At 42.5% G+C, this 19,917-nt stretch overlaps 1 protein-coding gene across 1 annotated transcript in view; it reads right to left on the minus strand.

Annotated features, from left to right (window-relative positions):
• The window catches only part of TFCP2 (transcription factor CP2), a 51,836-nt gene that overhangs the window by 8,522 nt on the left and 23,397 nt on the right, over window positions 1-19,917 (minus strand). The window contains exons 8-12 of the mRNA XM_039331959.1: window positions 15,947-16,057; window positions 13,466-13,554; window positions 12,017-12,065; window positions 11,315-11,408; window positions 9,265-9,355 (exon numbers count right to left, since the gene is read on the minus strand). Of these exons, the coding sequence (XP_039187893.1) occupies window positions 9,265-9,355; window positions 11,315-11,408; window positions 12,017-12,065; window positions 13,466-13,554; window positions 15,947-16,057 (434 nt within the window). The remainder of the gene's footprint in view (window positions 1-9,264; window positions 9,356-11,314; window positions 11,409-12,016; window positions 12,066-13,465; window positions 13,555-15,946; window positions 16,058-19,917) is intronic.

Here is a 19,917-nt window from a genome sequence, read left to right on the forward strand (position 1 = left end):
TCTAGGGAAGGGGTGGGGGAGTGGCAATTCTTGTCCGAGAATCCTTGAGACCTCGCAGGATCCCAGCCCCAGAGGTTGTTGGATGTGAGTCCCTTCTCTTGAGGTTGGATTCAAGGGTTCAGTCGGGTTTGTTGTTGACATACCTGCCTCCCAGCTATGTGACAACAGCCCTGCCTGAGCTGCTGGAGGGGGTAGCCGGGTTGGCGGTGGAATTCCCCAGGCTTATGGTGCTGGGGGATTTCAATCTGCCGTCACTCGGCGAATCCTCTGGTGTGGCTCAGGAGTTCATGGCTTCCATGACAACCATGGACCTGATCCAGATAATTCAGGGTACGACCCATAGGGGAGGACACACGCTCGACTTGGTATTCCTATCGTGGAGACGTGATTTTGATATAAGGGGTATAGTTACTTCTCCCTTGTCATGGTCGCATCACTTCCTGTTGAGGTTAGATTTCTCGGTCCTACTCCCCCACCGCAGGGAGGCGGAACCGATTAGGTGGTTCCGCCCCAGGCGTTTAATGGACCCGGAGGGGTTCCAAATAGCGCTTGGGGGTTTTCCTGATTCCCTCCTCCACGAACCGGCTGAGTCCTTGGTCGCTGCTTGGAATAAGGCGGCATCAGGGGCGTTAGACCGGATCGCGCCTTTGCGACCTCTCCGTGATTGTGGATCTCGGAGGGCACCTTGGTTTACCGAGGAGCTACGGGAGATGAAGTGTCAGAAGAGACGTCTAGAGCGACAGTGGAGGGCTAGTAACTCCGAATCCGACCGGACACTCCTAAGAGCCTATATTAGGACTTATTTAGTGGCGATACGAGCGGCAAAATGTTCGCATTTTTCCGCACTTATTGCGTCTGCAGAATCTTGCCCCGCCGCCCTGTTTAGGGTGACCCGTTCCCTACTTAACGTTCAGGAAGCCGGGGAGCCCTTACAGGGTAGAGCGGAGGAATTTGTGCAATTCCTATCAGACAAAATCGCTCGGATTCGGACAGACCTAGACTCCGATTGGGTAGGGCCTTCTGAGATGACTGGGGCAGGTCTTAGCTCAGTTTTATGGGATGAATTTGAGTCTATGACCACTGAGGATGTTGACAGAGCGGTGGGAACAATGAGCGCCTCCACTTGTTTATTGGACCCGTGTCCTTCCTGGTTGGTCTCGGCTGCCAAGGAGGTGACACGAGGCTGGCTCCAGGTGTTGATCAACGCTTCGTTGAGGGAGGGGTCTTTCCCGCAATCCTTGAAGGAGGCGGTTGTGAGGCCCCTTCTCAAGAAGCCTACCCTGGACCCGGCTGACTTAAATAACTTCCATCCAGTCTCCAATCTCCCCTTTTTGGGGAAGGTTGTAGGGAGAGTGGTGGCGCTCCAGCTCCAACGGTCTCTGGATGAAGCGGATTATCTAGACCCTTTTCAATCTGGCTTCAGGCCCGGCTTCAGCACAGAAACCGCTTTGGTCGCGCTGATGGATGATCTCTAGCGGGCCCAAGACAGGGGTTATTCCTCTGTCTTGGTGCTACTTGACCTCTCAGCGGCTTTTGATACCATCGATCATGGTATCCTTTTGCGACGACTTGAAGGGGTGGGAGTGGGAGGCACCGTTTTACGGTGGTTCTCCTCCTACCTCTCTGGCCGGTCGCAATCGGTATTGGTGGGAGAGCAGAGGTCAACTCCGAGGCCCCTTGAATGCGGTGTGCCGCAGGGGTCGGTCCTCTCCCCCCTCCTATTTAACATTTATATGAAGCCTCTGGGTGAGATCATCAGACAGCACGGGGTGAGGTTTCATCAGTATGCTGATGATACCCAGTTATATATCTCCTCCCCGAGCTCTCTCAGTGAAGCGGCCGATGTGATGGGCTGTTGCCTCGAAGCCGTGAGGGTCTGGATGGGGGTTAACAGACTCAGGCTCAATCCTGACAAGACCGAGTGGCTTTGGATGTTGTCTCCCAAGGATCATGTCGACTGTCCAGTGTTGACTCTTGCGGGGGAAAATATACCCCCTTCGGAGCGGGTTCGCAACTTGGGTGTCCTCCTTGATCCACAGCTGAATTTGGAACATCATTTGACGGCTGTGGCTGGGAGGACCTTTGCACAAGTTCATCTGTTGCACCAGTTGCGACCCTACCTGGACCAGGAGGCTCTCCTTACAGTCACTCATGCCCTTGTCACCTCACGTCTGGACTACTGCAACGCGCTCTACATGGGGCTACCCTTGAAAAGTATTCGGAGACTACAGCTGGTCCAGAATGCAGCCGCGCGAGTGATACTGGGTGCTCCTCGATACACCCATGTTACACCTATCCTCCGTGAGCTGCACTGGTTGCCTATTGGTCTCCGGGTCCAATTCAAGGTGTTGGTTATTACCTTTAAAGCCCTATGGGCCAGGCTATTTGCGAGACCGCCTACTACCTCATAGTTCCCTACGTCCGGTTAGATCCCACAGGCTGGGCCTCCTTCAGTCCCGTCGGCCAAGCAGTGCCATTTGGCAGGGCCGCGGAGGAGGGCTTTCTCTGTGATGGCACCCACGTCTTGGAACCAGCTCCCCCTGGAGATTAGGACCACTCCCACCCTGTTGGTTTTCCATAAGCTGCTTAAGACCTGGTTTTTCTGGCAGGCCTGGGGTTTATAAAATCTGACCCCTGGATGACTGTAATTGTACGTTTGTCATGTTTTATGTTGTTTTTATTGTTAGCTGCCCAGAGTCCTACGGGAGTGGGGCGGCTTATAAATTTTAAAAATAAAATAAATAAAATAACCTACAAAAATGTATTAGATGAGAGAGGGGAATTGAAATCAAGGAAAAATCTTCAAGATGAAGGGATTGAATTGGAATGGTGGGCATATCTTCAATTACAATCAAGATACAGGAATGACAAAAAAGAGTGGGGTATAAAAACAGAGTTGATAGAGCTGAATAAAATATTATTAAGAACTGAGGATAAGATGATTAAAAGTCTATACCATTACCTCTTAGATCAGGCAATGTATGAAGAACAGGTTAAGGAAACCATGTTAACATGGAGTAGGGATTTTGGCTTCAATATTGATCTGCAAACTTGGCAAGAATTATGGAAAAGAAATAGGAAAAATTACCCTAGCTACTTCCTACAAGGAAAACCTCTACAAAATGTTTTACAGATGGCATTTCCCACCCACAAAGTTAGCCAAAATGGGCCCAAATCTCTCATCCATATGTTGGAAATGCAAACTGGCAATAGGGACCTACTATCATATGTGGTGGGAATGTCCTAAAGCCTGCGATTATTGGAACAAGGTAAGAAAATGGTTGGAAGAAATATTAATGATGGAGATAGAGCCAAAACCAGAACTCTTTTTATTGGGCATAACTATTGAGAAATATGACAAAGGGATAGTCTATTTGATGCTACACATTCTGACTGCTGCTAGATTGGCATTTGCACAAAAATGGAAGACTAAAGAAACTCCCACAGAGGAAGAAATATTACATAAAATATTATCGTGTGCCGAAATGGACAGGCTCACGATGGAACTGAAGGACAAGAGTGGATTAGAATACTTCGAAATCTGGGAGAAATTTTACTATTGGTAGGAACAAAGGAGGTCTGTTCAGGTTACAGATTAGCATTAAGATAGAAATGTATATACTTTTAGGTTAATAAATAGAGAAATGAATTAGGTATTGTATAAAAATATATATATGTACTTATAGAGATCAAGAATTAAATGTAAGAAGAGAATCAATTTGTTAGAAATGTGTATACTGGAATTTCAAGTCATGTCCAATCTTTTCTTTTTTCTTTTTTTAATTGTATTATAAATAACTTTTTTTTTAAAAAAAAGAAATCACATTATAGCTTAGTTCAATCTGTAAGTCCAGCCAGGTTTTTTTGTTCATGATGTAAACCATGATGTAAAATAAATCTTGATTCGGCCTTATATGCAAATGAAGTCATGCAGTCACTCAGCAGACTCAGATCAAGCTTTAGCATCTTGAATTATTTTGGAATAAATATTGGCCAAAGAAAGCTGAACGAATCGCTGCGAGCACTCCCTCCCTCATAAAATATTGCATGTGTGAGGGCCTTTTCTGTTCTATGCAGAAACATTTACCGTGATGCTGAGATACATAGAAGAACTCACAACACTAGTATTACCCCAGATATATACAAAGTATTTGCGTTATAATAGCTCCAAGCACTCCAGAATGCAAGCAGTGGGATTATGTACATCAAAATTGGTAACTATAGGGGCATTTTTCCTCATTCTGCCTCATCTTAGACCAGGGATCTTCAAACTGCCTGGCTGAGGACTTCTGGGAGTTGAAGTCCACAAATCATAAAAGGGCCAAGTTTGAAGACCCCTGTCTTAGAATCATGTTTGCTAATCATGCAGAGTAGCATGTTTATTTCCACTCGGTTGACGCTCAACTGAGCTGCAATATTTACCATCATATTCTGCTAAATTCAGTGAAGAGAAATAGCAGTAAACATAAACAGGGAGAGGCTGGGGGGGGGGGGAATCCCAAGAATATAAAGAAAAAAGGAGAAATGCCAAACTGTGATGCAGAAAGATTGGTAGTACTTACAGAATACTTCTGTTGAGCAGAAAGTAAAAGAAGGGAAAATATTGTATACAGATGAAACAGAGGAGAAGGAAACAGAACTGCAAATCTTCAGCATAGATAGGAGATATGCATTTTATGAAGTAAAAGGAAAAATAAAATAAAATAATAAACTAGATATATAATATGGAGAACAAAGAAAAAAGGGAGTTAACAAGATACAAAACTTTTTATAACATACTGTATAAAACCGGCCCTCAAGAGTGATTTAAACTGTATGGAAGGTGCTGTTAATAAGCTGCTCCTTTGCTGTGTTTATATACTGGAGTATTTCAATACAAGCAGTCTTTGCTTACATTTTTCAAAAAAGCTGCCAAAGCAGCAGCCATTTGAAATTACGATGATGCTGAACGAGGAAATAGAAGACTGGTCTTTGAAGGTGTGGCTGTGCAGCATCCTTGCAGTCACATGATCACCATCCGAGGCCTTCATTGCCACCTTCTGACAAGCAAAATTAATGGGGAAGCTGGCAGGAATTGGCGAACTGTGGCCACTACATAAAGTCATGCCTATCAATCATGTGGGATTTGCCTGACAAAAACAGCCAGAGCTGCTGTTGTAAGCTGGCACAGCCAAATGAAGTTGCAGTTTACAACTGTTATCACTTAATGACAGTTGCCTAACTCAATTACCACCTTTAAGTGAGGACTACCTCTGTGTATTATTTATGTTGCTCAGGGTCACTGGTGGAAAAACAATTTAGAAATAACTGCAATCCCCAATCTGTATTGTGACGTCAATGTTATAATCTTGGAAAGCTTGTGCCATAAATTTTTGATAGATGAGAGAAGATTTAACACTGATTCAGCTTCTGTAAATAAGGCATCTACAATTAATGCCTTTTTAAAATTTGCCTGACAAGTTTTTGTTTGCATGCCAAAGCAGAACACTAATTTCCATTTCATAAGCGAGGAAATAGAAGCACACACAGAGAAGGAAGTAGCCAGCAGCATTTGTCCTTTCTTTTTTATCCAGAAGTCTATTAAAATGATATATGAAATTCAACCTGATTTATCGAAGCCTTTGCTCTACAACTGAATCCATGAATCTTTCTCAAGCAGAATAAAAGTGAGGAGTGAAGAGTCTCTTTGAGGAGCATGTGGCAATCATAGCCAAAGGTGGCCTTTGCACAACTAACCATCTGCCAATTGCACCTATTCCTAAATCAGGGAGGCTCTACTCAAACTCATATCTTGGTGACCTCCCAAATGAACTACTGCAATACACTATATGTGGAGCTGCCCTTGAAGAGCCATCCAGAAGATACAGCTGGCAGAGAATGTAGTTATGCAGCCCCTTCCCCTCCCCAATCTAGGAAAGGCTGCAACTAATGCAGATGAAGCTTGGCAAAGACCTTCCTGGCCACAGCTGCCATCTGTTCATTGAACAGGAGGCGTAAGCCTAAGAAGACCCTTAAGTTGCACACCACCTTTGAATGAGGAAATGCCACTCCATCCAAGGTCAGACATGAAATATCCCAGATTCAGGGAGCCCGGACACCTGTAGCCATTTTGTCTTGGTAGGACTGATTTTGCAGTGTTTCCCCATCCAAACCTACACAAACTCCAGGTACTGGGACAGAACTTCAACAGCTTCGTTTGGCTGGATCAGGGTTGAAACATGTAACTGGGTATCAATCCTGAACCGAAAACTGGCTGATGACTTCACCCAGAGGATCCATGTAGATCAGTGCTTCTCAACCTGTGGGTCAGGACCCCATTTGGGGTCAAACGATCATTTCACGGGGGTCGCCAAACAACGCAGTCCGCCATTTTTTCCCCCTTTTCCTTAGCTGTGCTACTCCCTTTTACTCTATTAGCTTTTGAAAGGCAATAGAATAGACTCTCTTGAATAGAGTCTAATTCTATTGGCTTTCAAAAGCCAATAGGAATTGTCCAGGCTGTCTCTGCCCTGCTGAGCCCACCAAAAGTCCCATTCTGCAAACGGTGCTGCACCAGTTGAGTAGTCCTCAACTTACGACCGGTTGAGTAGTCCTCGACTTAAGACCGGTTGAGGTGGGTCGTGGCATTAAAAAAGTTGAGAACCACTGATGTAGATGGTGACAAGAAGGGAGAGATAATAGAAACCTACAATAACCAACACAGGAGGGGCCTAGGAAGTGTCTCCCCCAACTACCTAATACTGACTGGAACCAGCTCTGGAGAAAGGAAGAAAACTATGTTACAGTGGTGCCAATTCCCAATCCACAGAGCAAATTCAGGATACGTAGTCAACGGTAGTGAAGGATGGATGCACACCACCCCAGCTCCACCACAGGTTATCTACAAGCCTGACTAGATCTATCTCGGTACTAAATCCCAGCCTGAAACCTGACTGAAACAGGACTAGATAATCCATTTCCTCTAGGATTCACATCAGCTGCAAACCAACCAATTTTCTGAACAACTATCCACAGAAAGGAAGATTGGAGACTGGTTGACAGTTATCGAAGATGTTTGACTCTAAGGACAGCCTCTTGAGGACGGGATGCAACCCAGCCTTTTTCAAGGTTGAGGACCCGTCTTTTCTCAAAAAGGCTGACAGTATTTTCAAATCAAGGAGGGACTTGGATCCAGTAAACAGATGGCCAATCACAGATTGTCCTGTCCACTTCCTCAGGGAGTCACCTGCTCCAACTCATCCTATTGTACATTTTATGGTGTTAAAGTCGTAAGTCAAGAATCAAGAATTTGAGATAGATGGCCATATATAATGAATGAATGAATGAACGGAATGAACGAACAAATGAATTCTCCACCTGTTCCAAGAAGAAGCCTCAAGAAGCTAATCCCCTCGTTCATTTGGAAGTTTTTTTTATTAGCTGCCTTTAGATGCTTTTGTGGCCAGTCATGCAGCAGTACTTATTTTTCTGCAACCTCCTTTCACTTCGATTTATATAACAAAAACAATTGTGACAGCATCAGGAAAGACGTACGTAGAGCGGCAACTGCAAGTCTGTTGCCAGATTTAAAGAAGGCTGTGCTACATGATGTGGTCAGAGGTCTCCATGTTTTCTTGCTCACTGGACTACTTTATACTGTAAGCCAGATTTATCTGCCCCCTTACTTTATCACAGCAGGGGGAAATACCTACTTTCTCTGCACCTTTTTTTTGATCTTCCCCAAACGTCCACACTGTGTTCTTGACTACATCCTTCACCTTCAATTTCTTGTCTCTTCTCCATTTCCCCTCCCTGGTATTTTTCCTCTCCTTCACATGTTTTGCACACATTCCCTGAATAGCAAGGGCAGTGAGCTTTCTACTGCGGAAGCAAGCAGTTCATCAATCCAGTGAAAAGTGTATATACGTGGGGGGGCGGGAGCATGAGGTTCTCTTTTTTTTGGAGGACTCGTTGCATGAAACCAACGAGCCTACACAGCAATCCCCCACCCCCACTTTAGCCAGTCCTATCTGAACAATCAGAACTGCTACATTAACTTAGTGGTATGGTGTGATATTAGGAAAACATTTTTGCCAGAAGGTGCTATTCACCTGGGAATATCTGTTTTTTTCTTCACCTGAAGGACAACTAACAACCCAAGAAACTGCAGAGTATTAAAGTCTGCTCTAGCTACACCTCAAACATGGCTGGCAGGGAATTGGGGGGGGGGAGGGAGATTCAAAATGTATTTCAAAAGGAAGGGAAATTAAAAAGCAAGCATTTATTTAATTTTTAAAAAGCACATATGCTCACATCTTGGACATCCAAAGGACAGAAATGAAAAACTATACAACAGAGTTCTAAGGAGCCCCCCAAAAGAGGCATATATTTGTGTTTTTCTGTAACCTGCCTCATCCTGTCTGATTGTATTGCATCCTGTAATAACTTAGTTCTCTCCTGTATTACAAAGGGATTTTCTAGAAGGGCTGCCCAGAGTTGTTAAGATTGGAGTAACATATCTGGCCCTCTCAATTCCTGGCAAATAGATGGGGAAGAAATGGAGGTAGTGACAGATTTTATTTTCCTGGGCTCCAAGGTCACCTCAGATGGGGACTGCAGCCAAGAAATTAAAAGACACTTGCTCCTGGGGAGAAAAGCTATGGCAAATCTAGACAGCATACTAAAAAACAGAGACATCACCCTGCCAACAAAAGTGCGTATAGTCAAGGCCATGGTTTTCCCAGTTGCAATGTATGGCTGTGAAAGCTGGACCATAAGAAAGGCTGAGCGCCAAAGAATGGAGGCCTTTGAACTATGGTGCTGGAGAAGACTCCTGCAAGTCCCCTGGACTGCAAGGCGATCAAACCGGTCAGTCCTAGAAGAGATCAACCCCGACTGCTCTTTAGAAGGCCAGATCCTGAAGTTGAAACTCAAATATTTTGGCCACCTAATGAGAAGGAAGGACTCACTGGAGAAGAGCCTGATGCTGGGAAAGATTGAAGGCAAGAGAAGAAGGGGACAACAGAGAATGAGGTGGCTGGATGGAGTCACTGAAGCAGTAGGCATGAGCTTAAATGGACTCCAGAAGATGGTAGAGGACAGGAAGGCCTGGAGGAACGTTGTCCATGGGGTCGCAATGGGTCGGACACGACTTCGCAACTAACAACAATTGGTTATAAATAAGCAAAGTGTCTCAGTCAAGTGCCAAAAAAGAACTAAAAATTGGGACAGTTTCAGTACTGTCCAGCACACATAAAGCCTCAACTGTATAAAGCTGATACATACCGTCCTTTCAACGCATTGAAGAGTCTGATGCCATCTGCAGGACCGCATATTTGTATGACATCTTCTCTGGTTAATTTCAGTAAGTCTGCCCCTAAGATTTTTTTTTTACAAAAGTGAAAAGGGATAAAAAGTATTATTATTATAATTATCATTATTATTATTTATAGGCCATCCAATTCCAGTAGACCCTGGGCTGTGCACAAAATTAAAAGAAGACATAAAAACAGCTAAAGATATTACATCAATAGGCAGCTTAGACCAGCGGTTCTCAACCTATGGGTCACGACCCCATTTGGGGTCGATCGACCATTTCATGGGGGTCGCCAAGCAAGGCTGTCTGCCATTTTTTCCCCTTTTCCTTACCTCCCTTGGGCTGGGCCAGCTGGTGGCCGAGCCGGTGGTCGGCCTGCTCCGTCTCTGCCGCTTGCCAGCTACGCCTCGGCCGGCGCAGGGGATGGCACCACGCATGCGCAGCGCTCCCGGGCAGGGAAAGTCCTCGATTTACGACCGGTTTAGTCCTCAACTTATGACCGGAATAGTCCCCGACTTACGACTGGTTGGGGGTCGCGGAATTAAAAAGGTTGAGAACCACTGGCTTAGACCAAAATACTCTTAATAAATTCACAAAATAGGCCATGAAACAAATAACAAACATAAACCCCCGACCTGGAACCAAAGTCAAATTTTCAAAGTTTTCCAGCACCTTAGGAGAGAGGGAACCATCCTTATCTCTGCAGGGAAGGAAATGCTCTTCCAGAGAGTGAGGGCCACAACAACACTACCCCCGGGATGATAATATTTAATTGGCAGTGAGATGGGCATCATATAAATTTAGCAAGTAAATAATGGAGGGGACATAGAGCGCACCCGCTCTGCTGAAAAATACCGGGTTGGAAGAAATTATTGGAGACAAGCACTCTTTGATATCCAGGCTCTGTGCCCATTGAGGGTTTTATAGGTAATAACCAGCACCCTGAATTGCACTCAGAAGCCAACTGGCAGCCAATAAAGCTTGCACAGAAGCAGTATCACATGGGCACATGGAGACATGTCCATTACTGCTTGCGTCACCGCATTTTGACTCAGCTGCAGCTTCTGTGTGGTCTTTACGGGCAAATCCATGTAGAGAACATTGCAATAATTCAATCTTGAGGAAACCAGGGCGGGATTGCCTGACTGCCTGAAGGGACTCCAGATCGAGGAAAGGACGCAACTGACATGTAAGATGAAAAGTAATTTTAAAAAGTTTTAACACAGCGTAACAGCTTGTTTCCCCCAATTTTCTTCATTAATGGGGGCAACTTAACCGCAGTAAAAACCTCACTTTCGTTCCCCGTATTTCCAATTGCTTATTTTTCCTCAGTTCAATCATTCATTGCTTTTCCGCTCAAATGAAGGTCAAAATGAATGTACTGAGCTTCTAGCAGGCTACTTAAGTTGTTTAAAAAAAAAAAAAGCCCTGCCCCCTCCAGCAACTTCCCTATTTCAGCCCCTCACCATCTGTAGCACATCCTAATTTACAAAAAGGATTTCTGCTTCAGAGACCAGTGCATCTGAATATTAAGTTAAAAGACACATGACGTGCCACAGGGAGATTACTACCCAGGTCATAAATAATCTACCACTGCTTTTTTGGCTTGGGGATGAAAGAAAAGTGGCCCAGGTCCTTTGCCTGTTTTGGATATGAAGAGAAAGGGCTTTTTTTTTTTAAATCTGAGTAGAATAAGTCATGGGGGTTGTAAGGTTTTATTTAAGCCTTCTCCTTCCAGTAATTTAAACAAGCATTGCCTAACATCTGCCCAGAACTAGCAGCTCATTTGTACTGCAATAACCAAAAGCAGACCGAGTTACAGAACGGTGCTCCTTGGGATAGTCCTCAAGGTGGAGAACCATTCAGGTGCATTAGCTTGAAGAGGTGTAGAAAGAAATTCCGAGAGGATGTCATGAAGGGAGAGCGTTAAGAGAAGATGGCAGGGGAATTAAGGGATGCAAATTCTGAAGGCCTCTCCTGAGGTATTAGTAAAGAGGGGGAAAAAAGTTTCGGTTCTACCTGAGAAGTTTGTGAAAAGCCGTGAGAAAGTTGAGAAGCGATTCCGGTGCAGCCACTGCTGAGCTTCCTGAGGTGTGGATGTTGGCAAGAGGTTCTAGGGCAAAAAGAAACTCAATTGCTTCTCTGCAAGAAGAATGCAGATCGATTACAGAACTAGACAACCTATTAAAACATTTTGTATTTTGAAACTGGGCATTTGTATGCAATCTTCCCCCAGCATCTCCACATATAACCTGAAACCTCCAACTAGTGTGTTTTGTTACGTTTGAAGCCTTGGATTAATACCAATTTGCAACTTCTATTAGCCAGAAGGCTCTACTAAGCTCTGAATAATTGCAGGTTGAGGGTAGCACTCCAAAAGCGGATGGAGGCAGGAGCTATTCCAGGAAGGAGGTTCAGGAGATTAAAGAGGCCAAACAGGTGCCCTGCACATTTTAAGACATCCATTTGCCTCTTCAATCGTTTTTGGCTCTGCCCATTTATTAGGAATGCTGGGGGGGCTCCAGGATAATCTCAGGCTATTCATTTGTCCACCTGGACAACAAGACTCACGGTGTTATCAGTTGCAGCATTTTGCATGAGGAACAGATAACTCAGGGGAAAGTACCCTTTGGTCAGCTAGATCAGACCATCCCATTCCCACCTGGAGTGAGCAGTGAGGAAGGGAAGAGAAAGAAGTGGGACATATGAATTAAAACGTACATCTGTAACTGGAGCTGGAGGTTCAGGTTGGTGGTTTGGAGACCCGTTCCTAGTTTTAGAAAAAAAAAAACAGAAAAGGCACCTGAATTTTGCTTTTTTTTTTCTCTTCTTGGCACTTATTTAAATATTCCATATCCTGCCAGAAGATTGACGGGAGTTCAACAGAATCATAGTTAAAAAGAACAACTAAAAAATTATGACCTTTCCATGGCCTTTCCTTTAAGCATCGCTGAAGTTCAGGTTTTTGTCAGAATTAATCTTAATAAGAACAAATTATTAAGATGGAAGGTAACGGTAGCCTATACAATCATTAAAGGTCATGCGAATGTAACACTTCACATTTTGTGTGAGTGTGTGTGTGTTTTGGCTTTAAAGGTCTTGGAGGCTATTTAGCCCAACTCCTTGCTGGATGCAGGAAACCTTAAGCTGGAAGATCCCTGAATAGTCATTTAGTCTTGGCTCAAAGACCTCTAGCCAACAAGGAAAGCTAGACTTGTGCTCAAAAGCAGAAAGAGCAGCCATTTTCCTTTCTTCTATTTTTATATAAAGACAGGGTAAAAAGCTCTTTTATGTTTGCTGCTTCTGCTGCTGCTGAAGATTAATACCCTCCTCATCTTCTACCTGATTTATATGTCAGGCTGCCTAAGACAGGGGTCCTCAACCTGTGGGCCGCAGCCCACTACTGGGCTGTGGTCTATTGGCTGCCCGGTGTGCACGTGTGTGTGCATGCACACAGCCCCACTCGTGCAAACTTTGCAGTCATTCACAGTCCCACTCGTGCAAGCATCTCAGGTGTTCATGGCTCCATTCTCATGAGCAATGAGTGTTTGTGTGTGCATGCGCATGCATTCACCTCCCCCCAAAAACATCCCTTCTTCCCCCCCCTCCACTCCGGGCCACCAACCCCGAAAGGTTGGGGAATTCTGGCCTAAGAGACAGCTGGGAAAAGAATTTTAATAATAAGGAGCAAGTTAGTTTCAGCAGCACCTCTATCCCTGCAAGCTAATACCTCTCTTCACAAATAGTATTTTTAAAGTGAAAAATATCCATTCTCTTGAACATTCACTGTTTTTGCCCCATGCTCTCTCTCTCTCTCTCTCTCTCTCTCTCTCTCTCTCTCTCTCTCTCTCTCTCTCTCTCTTTCTTTTTTTTTTGAGAAAGGGGTGTACTAATGCAAAGACATGAGAAGATGACCAGAGCAGGGATAGGCAACCTTGGCTCTTTTACGACTCGTGGACTTCAACTCCCAGAATTCCTGAGCCAGCATGGCTCAGCTTAGAAACCTCTCCCTTTCCCCTCAGCATGGCTGGCTCAGGAATTCTGGGAGTTGAAGTCCACAAGTCATAAAATAGCCAAGGTTACCTACCCCCGTCCTAGAGTAAAGAAACCAATAAACAGAGAGGCCTTTGAAAAAATATATACAGGCATAAAGAATATACGGATACCTACCCTTCACTGATAGAGAAGCTGCTGTGAGAACTGCTAAAGCCAGGTGATGGCACATTGTTGACATACGTGATTTCAGGCCATGGAGAGCACTGGAAGAAAAAAATATATACCCTTCTTCTAATGTGAATATTCCACAATGTTTCTGTCTTCACACCACAAATTTTCTAGTGATGGATACGAATGGATCCTGCCTTCCCCGCCCCTTGCTTCTACGCTTTTCACTTTCCCAGCTCTTGATAAAAGAAAAAAAAAAGTACATCCAATTTATCTGAGGAAAACTATACATTTATTGGAATCATTTTGTTCATTCTAAGCTAGAGGCACAAGCTCTAATTTAAAACTTTCCTTTCTTAAATGCTACCAAAAAAAGGCTTATTTTGAGGTTAAAGGTACAAGTGATCTTTTTCAAATAAAAAATAAAAAATCCCTAAAGTTGGCTGTGCAGTCTTTATGTGCTCTGTGTTGTTTTTAAGCAAGGTTGCTTCTTAAGAGAAGCTATGAAAGATTCTTTTATTTTCATAAAATTCGTATACTATTTGTATACTAGTATTTGAAAAAAGCATCTTTTCGCACCCAAGCCTCATGCTGGTCGGAAGTGATGAATTATTGCTGAATGTCTCGTATTTTTTTTATGCATAAGGTATGGATTTTAACCAAACTGTGACTCAGGTTAGGATTCTCCCACTTACTATCTTTTCCCTATTTATGAATACAACATTTGCACCAGTGATTTACAACCTAAGAATGTGCTGCAATGATAAACTAACACAGAATGAATGGCTGCCAGCAATCTTGCTTAAAAGCAGCATGGAGCACACAAAGACGGCACTTAGCCTACTTTAGGGATTCTTTTTATTATTGTTTATCATGCATCTATAGAAAATAACATATAACAGACCTGAGGAGATATTAATAGCTTGGGACAATAACCTTTGCTGTGTGAAAGAGCATACTCCTCAGCTGCTTATCTGTGTTGCAACAACTACTTGATCCTGGAATGTTAAACATAATCAGATTTGCTTAATACTTGAATGGGAGACTCCAGGAAATGCCAGGGCTTTTGGCTAGACCACAGGTCGGCAACCTGCGGCTCCGGAGCCGCATGCGGCTCTTTGAGCCTTCCCCTGTGGCTCCCAGCCTCCTCTGCCTTTGCAGAGAGAGACAGAGACAGAGAGAGGCAATTGCGCTTCCCTGCTTCTCTCTCTCTCTGTGTGTGTGTGTGTGTGTGTGTGTGTGTGTGTGTGTGTGTGTGTGTGTGCTCTCTCTCTCTCTCTCTTTGTGTGTGTGTGTGTATGTGTGTGTGTAAAAAAAAAAAGATTGCACTCACAGTATTCTCAGAGGAGCTGAAAAGCTTACTGGACGGAGCCCCTCCCTTTGCTGCGTCTCTGCAGGAAGCAGGAAGGGCAGGAGAGAGCTAGCTAGCCCAGCTAGGCTGACTCAGGAATTCTGGGAGTTGAAGTCCATGAGTCATAAAAGAGACGAGGTTGCTTACCCCTGAGCTTGTTGGACAACAGCTTGAAGCTTGCCAGGTGAGCAGCAGATAGGAGGGGGGGGGAGAAAGAGAGAGAGAGAAACAGAGGGAGGGAGGGAGGGAGAGAGAGAGGAAAGAGAGAAAGGAAAGAAAGAGAGAGAAAGAAAGAGAGTGGGGGAAGAGGAGTGGCAGACCAAGGGCAGAGAGGGAGGGAGGGAGAGAGACAGAGAGAGAGAGAGACCCTTTTGACATCTAAAATGAAGATAACACTGCATATATCCTTTTTTTACCTGTATGTGTATGTACGTGTATATATATATGTGTGTGTGTGTGTGTGTGTGTATACATATACACACACACACACATATATACACACACAAACACACACACAAACACACACACTCCTATAATAAAGGTAAAAAAGGATATATGCAGTGTTATCTTCATTTTAGATATCAAAAGGATTTTGCGGCTCCCGGTGTTTTGTTTTTGGTGTGAAACGGGTCCAAGTGGCTCTTTGAGTGTTTTGGGTTGCCTACCCCTGGGCTAGACTAAGGAAATTAAAAAAAAAAAAAAAGTCCAGAAAGTGGCAGTGGTAGATTAACATATATTGTTGCTAAGAAAGCCATATGGATGCATCTGTAAAATCACTAGGAGCCAAGCTTGATTCCTAGAGACATTACTTTTCAGTCATTAGCACTATTTTATTTGCTGTATAACACTGATATCTGTCTACTCTGGTCCTCAAATTCTAATTTAACTGAGATTTCACCCCAGACTTTCCAAACATCTTATCTTCAAAATAAATAACTATGCTTACTGAGTAAGAGTGTTGTAATTCAACAGTGTTTAGGGGCATCAGACTGAGAAAGCCTGATTTATAATGTTGCCAGTATTTGATCCAAATTAGTATTTGGTTATTAATACAGCACTATGAGCATATGAACAGCTATCTTTCTTGAGCCCTAGCTCAAGTGTTTTGTTCACAGAGTTTGGATTTCTTCTTTTACCTCTGTAAGTATTGTCGTTTCATAAGAGGGTTGGTATTTTTCCTTCTCATGAGGAGTTCGCTTTTCCATTTTCTCTCTGTCGGTCTTTTGTTTTCTATCTGCTCCTTTGGGCTGGAAATGAAGCATGTTTATTAAACTAATGTGTGAGTTATAGGAAAAGAGCATTCTGCAAATGTTCTCAGCTCGTGAAGACATCACAATGTTGATTTGTGATACACAAGCAGAAATGTATTTATATAAATATACTGTGACACCTGGCAGTAATAAGGAGTTATGACTCCCCTACCATTAACTGCTGCCTCTGTAGGTTTTGACCATGAGGGATACAATATTCAGTTTGGTTGCTGTAGACTTTTAGCTGCTCTGTTAAAACAGAACGTATACTATCTTGGAAGTAGTCCATGCTATATAACTATATCTATATATCTATATACTTTGACACTTCATGCCATATGCTCAATAAATAAATAAAAATAAACTGCTGCATTTGAGAGGCAGTAGAAAGCTAAGCAATGCTCTCCCAGGCTTATTCAAGATCCTGCTTTCATCTCACAAAGCTGACAAAAGCTAGATTCATATCTTTGGACAAACTATCATGTGGTTTATTTGATACTGATTGAGCCAATTTGGTTTGTAAATCAAATTTATGACTTACTACAAAGTGTAAATCCAGGGAAGAGCTAGCAGCACTGGCTATAATTCTGGATATTTCCCATGGTAGAACTCTACCCATTTGTCTGTTAAGTTATTCAGAACCTAGTCAGGATCTTTTCATGTAGAACAGCGGGTTCTCAACCTGTGGGATGCGACCCCATTTGGGGTCGAACAACCATTTCACGGGGGTCGCCAAACAACGGAGTCCACCATTTTTTCCCCCTTTTCCTTAGCTGTGCTACTCCCTTTTATTCTATTGGCTTTTGAAAGCTTTTAGAATAGACTCTCTTGAATAGAGTCTAATTCTATTGGCTTTCAAAAGCCAATAGGAATTGTCCAGGCTGTCTCTGCCCTGCTGAGCCCGCCAAAAGCCCCAGTCTGCAAACAGTGCTGCAAGTTGTCTGCAGCGAAGGCGAGCTGTCTGTAAGTTTCCACCCCTCCCTGCTGAGCAACTACTAAAAATGTAAGTAAAAGAGGGCCAGGGGTGGGAGGTGCGAGGCCGGTGGGTGCAGGGAGGGTTGCTGGCGCGCGTGGGGCCCGGCGAGTGCCTTACTTCCCTTGGACTGGGCCAGCTGGTGGCCCAGCCGGTGGTCGCCCTGCGCCATCGCTGTCCCTTGCCAGCTACGCCTCGGCCGGTGCAGGGGGCGGCACCACACATGCGCAGCGCTCCCGGGCAGGGAAAGTCCTGGACTTATGACTGGTTGGGTAGTCCTCGACATACGACCGGTTGGGGTCGCGGCATTAAAAAGGTTGAGAACCACTGATGTAGAAGAAGCTAACAGAGCTTTTTATAAATTATTTATTTATTTATTTGCTGCCCATATCCCCTATAAGGCAACTCTGGGCAACTTATGTATATTGTATATGTAGGTTTTGCTGCAGAAATTGCTTTTTGGGTTTTTTTTACCTCTTGTGCTGAAAAAAGGCTGTGAACTCTCTTTCGAGACATTAAGAAAATAAGTATTTCAATGGCAGAGATATAAGAAAGCTGACATATCTGTTTAATATAAAAAAGTGAAACATTTTCCATTAAGAATATAGCACTGTCCATAACAGATGGTAACATTCGCTTCCCTTAGTGGGTATAAAAGTTCACTCTGAAAATTAATACAAACATGAAAAACCAGTTCCACTGCCTCCCTGCACTTGCTGAAGTCCTGTACTGTAGATGTTTATCTATGCAAACATTATGGAATCTGTTTGAATAGTTGTAACAGAAGTGCTCACCTTGTGTAAGATTATGCACCAGGATTATTATTTTTTACATCCCAAGAACTGTGGGTACTATCTGCAGGATCAATAGGTCAAACTAAAAGTGACCACAAAGGAACAATTTGCTTAACCAGACCCAGATGCACACAGGATTTTGTTTTAGAGCAAAAAAATATGAATCCACAGGGAATTTTCTATTCAGGTATACACTAATTTCTAATAAAAAGGAACGTCTTGGTAGTGGGTGATGGAATAAAAGCGGTGAAGGAGGGAGATCGCTTACTACTTCATGAAACCTTTTGCTCTCAAAATTCTGTGCTGTTTAAAACTGCATCAGATATACAGAAAATGCAACTTCCCCACTGCCTATTGTACTGTAGCACTCAAAACTTGTCTTATGAATTAGATTAAAACCCATCACGCTTCCCCATTTTACGATTCTTACCAAATTAAGAATGCCAGGTTCTATTGTAGGAGGTAATCCAATACTGCACACAGAGACATAATTCAGCTTTGCATCTCATTACATTTACATCTAAAAACTAGGAATATTAGAATCCTAGCTTCTCTGATTCATACTGCCTCACTATTACTGATGAGAGTGAGATAAGAGGGTCCGGTAATTTCAGTGATTGTAAGAGTGATGCTGATTAGAATGGAAACTACTGGTATGGCTCCTCTTGATGATAAAAGTTGAAAAGATAAAAGTAAATGTGAAGATATCCACAATGAGAGTCAGAGCAGCCATGAAGAAAGTGCCATTTTAAAAGAAGGAATTCCAAAATTAAAGCTAGAAGGAGGCAAATCCTTTGTATATTGTTGCCAAGAAACTGTGTAGACATAACTGAAACATGTATAAATTTGGCTGTCATATTGTAAGAGCACCACACTGAAGGACATTGCTTGAGTTACTTAGGAAGAACACTCAACTTTCTCAAGAAAATCTGGAATGGCATGATGTGATCAAATCAAAACCACAAGGGCTTCTGGTCACTGATGGGGCCATCATAATGAAAGAGGGCGGCTTTTTATAAAGGACTAATGCAATAGGAACATGGAACATTAAAACCATAAATCAAGAGAAAATTGAAACTGTCGAAGCAATATTAAAGCATTATAAATGGAGCATAATAAGATAAGATGGCCAGAAGTGCTTTACGTGCCTTTCTGAGGTGTTGCAACTTTAACTTTGAACAGTTGTTAGATAACTAGTCATAAGTCAAGGACTACCTGTATTATTAATAGATATTTAGAATGCAGAAGCTGGAAAAATTGAAGAACTTGCAAATACAGGATTATCTGCATAGGATAATTTTATTGATTTTCTAATTTTACATTTAAATATTTAAAAAGCAACGTGGCAGCTGAGTTGATCGATAATTCAATAACATACAAGTATCTTTAGTACAAGTCTCAAACTACTATATTAGATATTTCCTCTCCTTTCCCCTTAGTATTTACTGTCTCATATTTAAACTAATACAATTCTTATTATATTTATTAAATAAAAATAACTTTCTTACGTTTATCAATAATTTTAGTTTATACATATCCTAGTTATTTTAACATTCAATCTTTATAGACAATCAATGTCCTAATTAGTTTTTCCCAATTTTTAGTTTCCCATTAATATTTAAATGTAACATTTAATATTTATAATTTCCAAGTTTTAAATAACCAGTTCCTTTTATCACAATTCATCGCAAAATCTAATGTTCAAGATACACGTCTTATCTATTTGAATATATTCTATTTCTCACCATCTTACATCAACTAATTAATAATACAGTATAACATTCTTATTTTCTATTAATCTCCAAATGTCTCAAATTTAGTAACCAAAATTTCTTATTTTGAAATTTAATACTTCCTCTCTTTTTCTCTTGATATCTACTATCTCATATTTAGGCTTTTTATTATAACAGCTAAGTAAAAACATATTACATTCATCAGTAGATTTTTAGCTTATATATATCTTAATTACTTTTACATTCAACCTTTATAAGCAAATCAATATTCAAATTTAACTATTAATATTTATACTACCAGTTATAAATGAACAAAGTTTTCTTTATCTCAGCTCATAACAAAATCTAGTGTTCAAA

The sequence above is a fragment of the Crotalus tigris genome, unplaced genomic scaffold, assembly GCF_016545835.1.
Source record: "Crotalus tigris isolate CLP2741 ecotype Arizona unplaced genomic scaffold, ASM1654583v1 scf7180000024441.2113493, whole genome shotgun sequence".
NCBI classification, from domain to species: Eukaryota; Metazoa; Chordata; class Lepidosauria; order Squamata; family Viperidae; genus Crotalus; species Crotalus tigris.